The sequence below is a fragment of the Piliocolobus tephrosceles genome, chromosome 5 (assembly GCF_002776525.5).
Source record: "Piliocolobus tephrosceles isolate RC106 chromosome 5, ASM277652v3, whole genome shotgun sequence".
Classification (NCBI taxonomy): domain Eukaryota; kingdom Metazoa; phylum Chordata; class Mammalia; order Primates; family Cercopithecidae; genus Piliocolobus; species Piliocolobus tephrosceles.
Genome location: NC_045438.1, coordinates 167,809,043 through 167,823,070, shown reverse-complemented (window position 1 = coordinate 167,823,070; position 14,028 = coordinate 167,809,043). Strand labels below are relative to the sequence as shown.

Here is a 14,028-nt window from a genome sequence, read left to right as displayed (position 1 = left end):
CACAGCCAAATTCATATATACACAGTCTACTATCATTTCACAGCCACTGCATATTCAGTAAACGTCACTAATTCAAGGGGAAAAACCATTACATTTGGAAAATAACTTATTCTGAGAACAAAGGCCAAACTCAAACACTCCTAGCAGAAAATGAGGTCAATATTTTTAATCACAGATATAAAAACCTTAAAATTTATATGCTTTATCTCCAAATCCTGACATAAACTACACCTATATAAAATTTACGGACTACTTTGTATGTGCCGGGTGAGGATGTATTTCTGATGATCTCTGCAACTACCCTGAGATGCAGATTTGACTACCATGTCCGTTTCACAGACAAAGAAACTGAAAAACAGAACTCCAGTCAGTTGCCCAAAGTTAACAGCTAGTTCCCATTATGTGACACTGTTTCGCTCTAAGGCCTTCTCTTCATATCCTGTGAAATGCACCTCTCTTAATATTACTGCAAATTTTTTTTTTGTGATGGAGTCTCACTCTGTTGTCCAGGCTGGAGTGCAGTGGCGGGAGATCTCGGCTCACTGCAATCTCCGCCTCCCAAGTTCAAGAGATTCTCCTGCCTCAGCCTCCTGAGTAGCTGGGATTACAGGCACACACCACCATGCCCAGCTGGTTTTTGTATTTTTAGTAGAGATGGGGTTTCACCACGTTGGTCAGGCTGGTCTCGAACTCCTGACCTAGTGATTAGCCTGCCTCGACCTCCCAAAGTGCTGTGCTGGGATTACAGGCATGAGCCACCGTGCCTGGCCCAATATTACTACAATTTTTTAAAAAGTATGCTCACTTGGTGACTTTCTCTTTCACTGACCACTAAAGGCTTGGAAATCAGAAAGCTATTCAAGGCTAAAACCTTCCAGAACTTACTTTACTGTTAAGCAGCAGCACATCTTGTGGCATAATGCACCTCCCACCCAGTGTGTGGCAGTGTTCTGCTTTCAGCCATGCAGGGAGCCCCTCTCCACAGAATACGGGCACCCACGCCATCCCACTAGGCAAGGTACCCCTTGCTCAGCAGGAGGAAGAGGTTGAGACTACTCTTCCTTTCCCGAAAATGGCAGAGTTTTCTTAAAAAGTAACTCCATAACTACTCCCAAATCTACTAGTATTCAAAAGAATTCTGATGTCCTACACCAGACACCTCTAAATTTCTGCTATTTGTCTTCCCCTTTACCATTTCATAATCTCCTAAAGTCCCTCAAGTTAGCCTTAAGGTTACATGATACATCCAGTACCAAACAGATATACGTGATTCAACAAAATGTTTGCAGAAGATTTACCTTATGTAACGCTTCTGGTCATGTAAGGTTGATGGTGTCTCAAGCAATTTATCCAGAAGTAATTCTCTTAAAGCTTCAATCCTTGTTTCTACTTCAGCATAATCTATTTAAAAAGAAAAGAATACACAAGATTTACAGAATGAAAATTTAAAATCAAATTTCAGAAAGCAGAACAGTAGTTGCTTTAGTGGGGTGAGGGCTGACTAACATAGAGGCACCAGGGCCCTGTCTACAGTCATCAGGACACTATCTCAGGTGTAGGTTACAAGGGTGTATGTATTTGTCAAAACTCACTGACCTCTAACATGTAAAGTCTGCACACTTCACTGCATGTATATTTTACCACAGTAAAAAAATAAATTTAGTTTTCTGAGTCCTTACAGATTTCATTTTAAAATTTAATAAAGCCCTGTGATATTTCTCCTGGTGGATAAGGCTTTAACCAAAAAGCATTTTAAACTTTTATATTTTTCTGTAACTCTGGCATTGGAAATAATTTCAAAAGATGTTGAGTTTCCTTTAAATGAGTTAAGAATTCATAAGTCTATTGGTCTCTCTGAAGACGGGAAGATTAAAATGTAGGTTTCCATCTCTATAAAGTACTTGTCATTGATTCTTTCCAGTAAACTAAGACTCTTTAATAGCATTGCAGTTAACAAATGGCAAAGAATGTCTCAGGCTAACAACCTAGTCATGGTTGCTCATTTTCACTACATATCAAATAAGAAAAGTCATCCTGTTATTTTTGAAGTAATTGTTTTACATTTTAAAGAGAGTCTCATATAAACAAAAACTAAAACTCATATAACATTCTTTGCAGAACACGTTCCACACTCTTCCTATCAAAGGAATGTAGAAGATCTAAAAGTAATAAATGAATCTTACATTTCTTGAAAACTTGCACCTCCGTTTTCCCAAAAAGTGACTTGGCCTTTTCATAATCATTAATAACCACATCATAATCACCCTTTAAAATAAAGAAACATTTTGAAAACTGTCATTAAAGCAAAATGAAGACATTTGGTTAATATAAAAAACATCTTAAAAAATCTTAAAAATGTATGACATCTATAACCATATGTACATAAATAAATATGTACTCTACCTTTTGAATATTCCTTTCAATATTTAGAGGAAGGTTGAAAAGAAACTTAAATCGCTGAAGCACATTGAGTGCATTTCTAGTGGAATCTGCCTTGTCTTTCCGACCTAATACTTCTTGAAACAATGTGTCCGCAGTATTACTTGCTCCTGTTTTAAAGGGAGGAAAGGAAACGGAGATGAAAGCTGATTTTCATCAGAAAATGTGTAACTGGGCACTAGAAACAAAATGTGAAGACTGCTATTGTAGTTTTACATTAAAACTCAACAGACTGTTTTAAGGTTAGGGTCTCTTTTATGGTTTGCTAAAACAAAATTTCCATTTTGCCTAAGTCTTTTCATATGTTAAGAATGGTATCCACTATAAAAACAACCATATTTACCATGCCCAAATAAATTCTCTAATGTGAACCTACATTTATTTTCGTTACTCTTCTAAATTTTGTAGCCATTAAGGGCCCTGAGGTTATTTCAGAACTTCATACAATAGGGTAGAACACATACATATGCATGTGTGTGCATACACATGTACATTAGCTAAACTCTGTGGACTCAATATCTACACATGGGATAATAAACAAAACAAGGAAATCATTTTCAGAAAAGTTGCTCAAAAGAAATATTTAAAATGAATTCTATTTCTTGGCAGAATTATCTCTATGTAGCAGGCAAAGAAAATTACATAAGTAATTTACAAATGACAAACGTGAAGGCAGCATCATGAATATTTCTTACTTAAATCAGTAATTCTTATAAAAGTATACATGAGCTGCACATTTCCTAGGTTTTTTTTTTCTCTTTATCTAAAAGACCTCAAACTATATGAATTGCTGTAATGAAAGAGTTGCTTTATCTAAAGCAAAATTTGCTGTGTACAAAAATAGTTTAAATTTTGCAACTTGTGAACTAGTTTTAATTAACCACAACGAAAGGAGAGCGAAAAGATAAACTGCTTTCGGTTGTTTGATCGCTGCTTGTAAAAAGTTTCTGCATTATCTGGTCTGGTGACTATACTTTAAGCAAAGATGAAAAACTTGCCTCAGTCTCACTGGGTGGCTCGCATGCAATATTCTCTAGTGCACACTGTGGGTGGCCTCATCCTGTTAAAAGTCATCTTTGTAACATGATTGTTTTATCTAAATAATGTTTAAATTCTGTTGAAATTTTAAAGGCCTGATATAAAAACTTTGTTTTGTCAAGATAACTGGTGTCACCACAGGCTATTTAATGTAGAATACTACATTTCTATTATAAGATGAGAAAAAATATATTTCCTTCTTGCCACCAAACCACATAATGGAGGCTAAATTAGTATTTGAAATCTGGTTAGGGCTAAAACTTTCTGTGGTTTTAAAGTCTTTATCATTTAAAAAATACAAATTTCATGAATTGAAGCTCATAAATGAATAGGTATGTACAGGAGCCTGAATCTTTTTAAAAGGTTAATTACTTATATGTTAGGTTTGGATGTTAAATCACCAAGCACTGTGATTTTACATTTTTTGTTAGTTTTTAGTATAATGAAATTTGAGGCTAAAAGTATGAGTTCAAAATTAGATTTTTCTCATTTTTAAAGTTGTAAAATATTATCAACTAATAATTTTAACTCCTCTAAAAAGTATGAAAACAGGTACAGGAAGAACACCCACTTGTAATTAAATAAAACAGGGACATAGACAAAAATTTATACGTGAAAAATTATAAACTATAAAATTATGTTTATTTATGCCAAAATTTATGTGCTTTTATGTTGAGAATTTTTATACTGAGAAATTATAAGTTACTGAGAAATTATGTTATGAGATTATAATGTTTAATTGAGAGATAACTTCTGCCTATAAATTATTGTTCTGTTGTAAATTTTATTGTATTCACAATAAAACTGAAGTTCCTAACTCTGATTATTAGATAATATATTCAGTAATAAAATACATGAGGGCAGTGAAACCAAGATTTGTGCAGAGAAAAATCACCAGTAGCTCACAAAACGCATTTTACGTCTTTCTCCTCTAGGGCTACTAAGACGACAATAAAATTACGAAAGAAAAGGGGCGCTCTTCATACGTGAGGCTGACGTCACGGATAACGCCACCAGAAAGTTCATACGTGAGGCTGACGTCACGGATAACGCCACCAGGAAGTTCATACGTGAGGCTGACGTCACGGATAACGCCACCAGGAAGTTCATACGTGAGGCTGACGTCACGGATAACGCCACCAGGAAGTTCATACGTGAGGCTGACGTCACGGATAACGCCACCAGGAAGGCGTCAACAAAGGTCACCCACAAAAATCCCCGTGTGCGAATCCACACACATTCTTACACCAAGAACACCCAATTCTAAGGCAGCTGGTAGGGGTTTGAACCTCAGTGTCCAGCCACAGAGTAAGTCTAACTGCCATGACTCTGGCCTCAGAGGCCGCAGAACAAATCTTCATCTACATTTGGCAGCCTTGGGCAAACTAAGGTCTGGAACTTGGTCCTTTCTCCTCACCCAAAGATGGTCTCCAACACCAGTGAATTTGGACAATGCCTCTCACTGTCTCAGTCACACAGGAACGGCAAGAACCAACAGCAATGCTGTTGTGAAAACAGCGCGGCTGCCACCCGTGTAGTCGGGTCTGCAGAGCAGTAAAATTTTCCTACAGTGCAAGACGGGAAGTCAAGTCCAGCCAGCATTACACACCAATCAGTGGAACTCATACCTGCCCAGTGCTCTTACATCCTTAACAAGGGAACAAGCATTTTTGTATGTGCCAGGAACTCCTGTCGTCTAGAAGGCCTAGTCCTGTAATTCTAATGGTGTCTTATAATTTCAAGCATGTTTATTTAAAGTAAATATTATGCTTTCTCTTATTTCAAAGTGACCATTTGGTCCTTTCCTTGGTACTGACACTGGAGACAGACCACGGAAGTGATTTCTGATCTGCTCTCTGCTTGATGGGAATGGAGAGGTCAGAGGCAGGATAGAAAGAACGCCCCTCACCGGCTGCCCCAACCACGACAGCACAGCGCATCCCAGGAATGAGCAAGTTGAACGAGATTAGGAAGCAAAACATCAGGGCGCCTGGAAAATGAGGGTAACTCTAACGTACAAATTCACAAAGAGACTTAACTACCTCAATTTCAACAGGCTAGAAAATGACTAGATAGGCTGTTGGCTATACCATAATGATGCTACACGGACAGGATCATTAACAGCACTGAAAGCCTGTTCCCAGCACCATGCCTGACCCTCTGTGTGGAGTATACGGAACTGGAACCTGGGGGATGAGGAAAGAGCTGACGTCAGCACCGGCCCTTCTCAAAAGCAACTGCCAGCATCTCTTCATCTCCAAGTTGAGTTGGCAGCTTGAAACCAACTCCAATGGGAGTATTTATACCTTGGAAATTGGGAAATGCTAATATTAGGGCTAATTTTCTTTCTTTCTTTCCTTCCTTCCTTCCTCTCTCTCTCCACTTCCTCTTTTTTTTTTTTTTTTTTTTTGAATGCCTGTTGTGAAATATTTGCCGGCCAGCCACTGAGTAAATGTCAGTTTCTTTTCCACATCCTGGCCCTTCGGGATGTTCCCCAGTGTTCCAGATCCTTAGCTTTCTTCTTTCATTTTGCACATAGTACTTGGGTTAAATCATTCAATCCTGTTTGTTCAACTACCATCTTCATGCTGGTGATTCCCAAATCTGTGTTTCAAGATGTGTCTGCGAGCGTAAGACTAATCCTTAAAAATATTTTCACTAGACATACAATAGTGACAGCTAATAATGACATGAAGCACTGATGCTATGCCAGGTGTGATTCTAAAACCCTCCTGTGTATTAGTTGACCTGCACATGGTTATGTCGCTGTAAGACAGGCACTGTTTTCACCCCCGTTTTATGTTGGAGGCAACTGAGACACAGGAGTTCTTCAACTTGCCCAGCGTGACGCAGTGGGACACAGGAAGAGCTAGCAAGAACCCCATCGGCACGCCCCTCAGGAATCTCAAACTCAACATGCTCTAAGTTGAACTGAATGTTCTCATCTCCATGCCTCTCCTTATGCCACAAACATGCTCCTTCATCCACCTGAGGCCGGACATCTGTAAGTCACCAACGACTACTTCCTTTTCCCTGTGTAACATAGCAAACCTTCCCTGTCCCTTCCCCTTTCTCACCTGCCACTCGCTCTACCTTCATTAGCAGCCACGTCACCCTTACATTACTTTATTCCATTACTACACACATGACTGCTGACATAGCGTAACATGCCTACCATCCACTTCTGGCTGCTCCCTTCTTGCCTCTGACGTACCTCCCTTCTCATTCATTCCCTATACAGAGAGCAGACTGCTCTTTAAAAATCTCCTATCGTTTCGTTATTGAAACTCCTTCGATGGCTCACTATTTGTCTTCAGAATAAAGACAGATTCCACACTACTGCACAGCAAGTTGGTCAGGGGCAGACCCTGTCTACCCTGCGGCCACACCTCTCCTGTCTGCACATAGCCACACTGGGCCCTGCTTCCTGGGCTGCGGCCTATCTCCTCTCTGAACTCACGCGCTGGCCCTGCTGGGACATTCCTGCCTCCCTCCACTCAGCTGCCCACCGCCAGCCTCTGCTTGTCCGGCTACTTCCTGCTCCTCTCTTAAGGTTCCTGTAACCTCCCCTGGTATTTTCTGCACTCAGTTTTTTGGCTGGCTTCCCCTTTTGTGGGCTTTAGCCACATCTGAGGACTCCCACCAGAGCAGTATTATATCACACCATCATTTGGTCACCTGAATATTGTGTGTGTATTTTCCATTCAGTCATAATCTCCAGAGGTAAAGCACAAGTTTTATTTTTATATCCCTAGGATAAAGCAAACGTGCTTGATAGAAGGTTACAGAGGAAGGACTAAAAGTTGCCGCCTGAATCATTGACCAGTATCTTACTACCCAGAGAGGCGGGACAACACCCCACGGGCAGGCCTTGCTTTGCACAGTGTGCAGGACTGTGACAGCAGCTGCACGAGCTACAACACAGCAAGGGCATCTGACAATCAATGGGAAGATTACATTTGTTCTGTGATATCCAAAAATTTTTGTTCAAACATTAAAAACTCACTTATTGTTGCTTATGAATGAATAACAAAAATTTTTAAAGTACAAAGAATATTTAATATACAATTTAAAACATCAGAAACATTTAAAATTAAAATGCTATATTTCTTTGTAGAAAAACTTATCAAGAGTGTTTGCCTTCTTTTTTGTTGTAAAATTTACAGTATGAATCAAGCCTCTTTTCCGTGCTCTGACAGATTATCCTGCTCCTTTCTAACTGTGAATCAACTTCTGATGTTTTTTCCTTTGCATCGTCCACATCACAAAACATCTCTGAGGTTCTCTGAGCATTACTTCTTTCGGGACCTCTCTTGCTTTTCTTCACACTTTCTCACCTATGTTGGTAAGCTCCCCTCCACCAAGTTACTCTTGAGTCTCAAACAGCAGCAGGGCCTACATCCCCACAGCCAGCTATTCCTTCTATCACTCTCCATTTGTTGGATTTGCATTTCACTTCCAGTGTTAGAGCTTTCTGGTTTTGGATGCACTTTCATCTTTATCGACCAATCCCTTCCCGATCAACCATTTCTTGTAAAATGTCAGGAGGGTTTGTCACTGGGAGATAAGGAGGCAGCACAACTGCACACTTTGCTGTCTGCTGAGAACTGGTAACAGACGTACAGTGTCCATCTCCGGTGGCCTGGAAGGAGGCAGTGTGGCCGATCATCTACAGCACCTGTCACTTACACAGGGACCTGTGAATTAAAGAGCTGGAGGGGAACCGTACTTTATGCAGCTATGGTGACTGCCCTGTGGGAACTGCAGTTCTGCATGGTGTTGCTGGGGAATGGCTGTTATGAACTGAACCGCGATGACTGAAACCTGTGCCTATCAAAACCACATACACAGCACGGCCTGCCTGCAGTTCAAAGCACAAGTCTGGAGCCAGATTTCTGGCTATAAATTGCAGCTCTGCTGCTTCCTATTTATATAACCTTATGTGGCTCAATTAATCTTCTGGGCTTTAGTTTTGTCATCAATAAGGTGAAGATAATAGCACAAACCTCAAAGGGTTGTTGTGAGGACTAAATACACGTAGATAGTTTCGAGCAACACCTGCCCTGCAGTAAGCCCTCCACAAGTGTGAGCCACGACTGCCACAGCCACTACTACAAATACTTACACAGCATGTCTACACCTGCACTGTCTAACACAGGAACTACCAGCCACACGGGACTATCTCAATTTAAAGCTGAATTAATTAAAATAAAATAAAAATTTAAAATTCAGTTCCTCAGTTGTACCAGTTGCACTGGAAGCTCAGCAGCCACATGTTCATCACTGCAGAAATCCTACTGAACAATATGCTGTTCCATATACTCGAAACAGGTAAGAACACAGAGGTGAATATGTGAATGTGATGTAAATAAACCGATGGTCTTTACTGGCTTGAAATCAAGAAAGAGTTACTAAGTTCAAACACAAACATGAGAAACACATACCATGAAAACAAAAAACAATTTCTGTTTTTTTAACAATTTCAAAAAAAGTGTCAAAACTGATAAACTCTGAATAAATGACCTAAGTTTCTTGCAGCCAACAGTATCCTTTAGAAACTTATCTTAAAAGTCAGAAACCGTAAAAAAAAACTTTTAAAAAAAGTAAAGAAGTATCCATATACATTAGTATATAATTATACGTAAGGTAAAAAGCATTAGTAATAATTTAAGCGAACTAAATTACGCTTGTACTCATTTATTCTTTCCTTCCTTTCTAAAATAAAATAAATTCAGTTCAACAGAACTGACTGAATTTTCGTGACTGTAATTCTGTGTTTTCACCAGTTCTGCAGCACTGAAGTCCCAGATAACGACAAACCTGCCTGGGCAGGACTCTCTGGGGGCCAGAGCTGCATCCCCTCCGGCTTTGTTCCCAGGCTGGCTTAGCATGGAACCTGACACAACCGGAGTTAAATAAACGTTTCTCAAGTTGACCTGAATTAGGAAAAATATATCCTAGGACAGCAAACATCAACATCATGTTGTTAAAAAATGTTTCCGGAAAAGGGGGAATTGTTATAAAGAAAGATATTTTAGGGAAATTTTAATACCAAAAAGTCCTGACGAATGGTCTCATAAAGAAGTGACCAGTTATATTAAGCTGAACGTTATCCAAAAAGAGCAAACTTCAATAGAAAGTTAATACGACGCTTTTCTGGAAAAAAAAATGCATGGTTATAAAGGAATATATGGAAAAAGGCAATTTTTAATATCCCAAGTCCCAAGGGACGATTTCTCAAACTACTCCTTTAAAGAAAAAAAAAATCACATTACCACACTATGCTAAGCCTAACACATGAAACAGACCCTAGAATTTCCCAAACCTGACAAGGATCTCCTCCTCTGACACCATGATAAACTTACTATGTCAACTGGTCCTATAAGCCACCTTTTAAAAATTACTGAAGTAAACTTTTTTTTTTATACAGATATCATAGTTTGATAACTTCTCCAGGGCAAATAACATCCTTGAGTAGAAAATTTCCTTTCAAGACCTTAAAATCTCTAACTATGCTAACACAGAAACAGCTTCAATAAGCATTTGAGTTGAATTCAGAATATCTTCATTTTAACAAAATTGGTGACTTGGTTCTCAAAGATAAAAACAAGGGAAAATCTCAAGGCAATGAAGTAATAATAATCAGAGGAAAAAAAATTAAGTGCTGTTAAATTCCTAAATTTAGAATGAAATCCAAGTACTCAAACGCTACTACCAAGAGAACACTTCTTTCTAGAAAATGCTTTCTCTTAGGGATCACTCAGGTTTGTGAAAAGATATTCACATAAAGGCTCAGAACGTTTCACCCATGGGACTAACTTAAGCTGGAAGCGCAAAACTAGCTTCACATCACAGCCTTACATTCATAGAATCTTTAAAGATCTGGTGTGAGGTTTCTTCATTTTTCCAATTAATCTTAACTCTACTTCATGATGAAATCGTATGTTGTATTTAAAAATAAGGATATTCCTATGGGCATTCCTATCAAATGTAAACTATAGGTGTGAAAACATTTATTTTAAATGATTTATTTTTAAGCCACTAATGTCATAGTAAGAATTAATCCATCTGATCAGTTTCTTCTAAATCAACAGGATAAGTGGCTGGGACCTAGGATGTCAGAAAATGGATAGACAAGGGAGGTGGACAGAACTCAAAACTTTGCACATAGCCATTTTCCCTGGGCCTGTAATTTTTACAAAATATCTCAGATTTAGACACATTCTTAAATAGCCAGTGGCCTTAAATTCTTTTTTGGAAAAAGGCAAGGTATACACAAATAAATGGCCCCTAGGAATCTGTTACTCTCACGGCGGAGGTTCTTTGCATTAACGCTGGGAGACACCTGATGGCGGCTCCTCCAGGTTGCTGGTCAGTGACAATCCTGGCTACTGCTTCAGTGCTTTCCTAGCTTTGAAGATGCTGTTTATATGTTGGTCGGTTTTACAGAAGGAAACTTTATTTCTCAAGAAGTGGATTGTTTTCAAATTATGATTTCTCATAAATAAAATGCAAGCAGAAACAGAACATTCATTTTCAATGTTTCTATTCCCCTTTGTGTTCATTAAATCATTACCATTTAGAAATAAATATTAAAATGCAACTTACTGCCTTATCCCGTGGTATCAGGTCCAAGAACTAATTTTAAAGCATGTTGTCAAGTCTATAAATAGTTATGGGTAGTAGTACAAAACTTACTGTTCAGAACATTCTCCAGTTTCTGCGTCATGGATCCTTCTACTTTTTCCGTTCCATCTGCTTCTAGTTTTTGATGGATGGCTAGAAAAAAAAAAAAACAAACCAAAAAAAACTAGTTAAAATGTAGGCCATTTTAATGGGTGGAGATACATTAAATCAAAATGATATTTTTAAACAGCTTTTTTAAACAGTCATAGTATTTTCACTGCTGAAAAGGAGCAAAAACATGCTACCCTGCACAAGGTACCCAGCAGACACCAGTCTAAGTTATTCACAGTTTAACACCATTAAAATAGTACCTAACACACATAATCATCTGTCTTCGAGACCAAGCGGTTAAAACAGCTGAACTGAAAAAGAAAAGGGAGACTTGAGGCATCCTGGGTCTCATCACTACAGGTTGAATATCTCCAATCCGAAAATCCAAAATGCTCCAAAATCTGAAACTTGAAGCACTCACATGACATTCAAAGGAAATGTTCGTTGGAGCACTTCCCATTTCAGATGTTCAGATTTGGGATGTCCAACCAATAACTACGTCATGCAAATATTTAAAAATGTGAAACACTGCTGGGTCGCAGGCATTTCAGATAACTGGTCAGAAAATTCTGAGTAAATTCGTTACTCAAATGCACTACGAACACACACTCAATGCCTGCTAATTATCTCTCCCTCTGCTCCTTTTAATTAGTTTTTAATTATGATCTTGTTATTTTTCATCTTTTTTTTTCTTTCAGTAAGCCACCTCAAATTTTCTTTGAAATTATAAAATAAACAGATGGCTCCTCTATCAAAGAAACACATTCAGAGAAAAAAGGAATATATTTGGGGAAAAACCCAGCTACTATAGTTGAATTAGTTGGGCTGACTCAGAGTGAGGAGAAAGTAATTTCTGTAATGTTTCAGAATTTGAGTTTTGTGGTAACAGTGACATAAAATGTTTCTACATACCAAAGCGGAAACTGGGGTTCAACTTACTAAGTGAAATGGAAAGGAACTTCCTTCCCTATCTGTAAGGAAAGGAGTCAGACTATGCCTAAGTATTAGAAAGCGAAACTGGAAAGACTTCCATGCTGTATGTGTGCAGATCTGCTCTCCCTCTTGGTTTAAATGCTGCTGTGATGCTCTGCCAGTCCTGGCGAGAAGGACACCGGGACCCACTGAGCAGGCACTGTGCTGAGATGTCACACCCCACAGCAGCCCTGCTCCACAGGTTGCTGTCTGAGTCAAAATTAGCATTAAAGGGAATCATGTAGCCATGTTTTCTGATGCCGACAAAACCCATCACTGATGAGCAGGTCAAGGTGAGGTGACCCCGGACCCCCAGCTCAGTTTACAGCCCTTTTTGCTGACAGGCTAACCTCCTCCACCCATCTCCCCAACAGCAGAGTCACTGTCAAACTGTCAGCCAAGCATGAGGACTGAGAGACGCTGGCATCTGATAAAGGCAATCCTATTTTCCAGAAAATTAAACCAAATAACCCAATGTCTGGTTCACCTGACCTTTTATTTTCTTTGAAAACAGTTTTAAGTAGAATAACTCAATAAGCAACTTGGTACATGATCATAGGTTTGTTATTGTTTCTAATCTATTAAAACTTAAATATGTGAAGCAGTTGAACACTGTAAGTTTGTACTTGAGAAAACAAAAAAGTATGTACAACAGCACTTCTTAAAGAAAAATCAAAGTTATAGAAAGACTATTAGTTCACTATGATTATTTGATCATTTTAATGCTCAAATAAGATGTAGATGTCAAATTTGCAATTGAAATAAAAAATTCGTAATACCCATCCATGCATTTATATAAATGCCGTTGTTAAACGAGGCACCAAGGAATAATGGCTGTGTAGGGTAGTATCTAAAGGATCCACGGTTGGGCACAGAAGCATGTACATGCTCTAAGGATTCTATGTTAATGCCAGCCCGTGTGAGACAGGAATATTCAAGCCAGACCACAGATGAGCAAACTACTGCTATGAAGAACCAAACAGTAAAAAACACTTCAGGCTCTGTGGGCCACATACGGCCTCTATCCCATATTTTTCTTGTTTTGTTTTTAGCATGGGAAACACAGCCATGCTTAGCTCCCGGCCTGCACAAAGGCTGCGGCCTAATTTGGCTCACAGGCTGGCCCCTGAGGACGACTATACTCACTGAAGTAGGAGAAGAGGAAGGGTTAGTGTAAGATGCGTTAATATTTTAAATTGACAAAGAGCCCTTCAAACATTTAGTTTCTATTTCTTATTTTACCAAACTTTTATCAGAGTAGACAAATCATATATAAATTATATTTAAACTGGTTAAGTATTCTGTGGTTCCTTCTCTTCCCAAATTATACTGAAGAAAATCAATAAATAATAAAATAATTGCAACTAGAAGACTAACAGGAATGATTCTCACTTAGATAACTGAGTCCTTGAAAATGATACTTACCTGAATTATCTTCATACATCAATAGACACTAACAACAGAATGCGTCAAAAAATCAATTATGGCTCAAGCCACCCAGAGTTAAGTAGCAGCAATAAAAGGAACAGGGGAAGGAAGACAAATAAGACAAACAGTGCCAGGAGCAACACGTGTCATTTGCTCTGCTCAGGCTTTTCACGCTAGTGTACCATAACCAAAATTCATTCATATAGTTTTGACCCACAGTTGTTCTTGAAAGGAGCAAGTGATAATGGTGGACTTGTCACAAAAAACAAGAGATGATATGGGTCATTAAATGCACAAGCTCAGGGGCATTCAGGGAAATCGCTACCAAAACAAAGGTGGTGCTTGGAGGCACTGAGGAGCTCAGGAAGGCCTTTCACCTACCAATAGCTCTACGAACCTCACCAACCAGGAGGG

General features: G+C 38.9%; 1 protein-coding gene across 6 annotated transcripts in view; it reads right to left on the bottom strand.

Annotated features, from left to right (window-relative positions):
* Positions 1-14,028, bottom strand: part of EXOC2 (exocyst complex component 2) — a 194,979-nt gene that overhangs the window by 100,637 nt on the left and 80,314 nt on the right. For all 6 annotated transcript variants that reach the window (XM_026456816.2, XM_026456820.2, XM_026456821.2 and 3 more), the window contains 4 exons: positions 11,176-11,256; positions 2,404-2,549; positions 2,184-2,265; positions 1,299-1,401 (listed from right to left, as the gene is read on the bottom strand). In XM_026456816.2, coding sequence (XP_026312601.1) covers positions 1,299-1,401; positions 2,184-2,265; positions 2,404-2,549; positions 11,176-11,256 — 412 coding nt within the window. The remainder of the gene's footprint in view (positions 1-1,298; positions 1,402-2,183; positions 2,266-2,403; positions 2,550-11,175; positions 11,257-14,028) is intronic.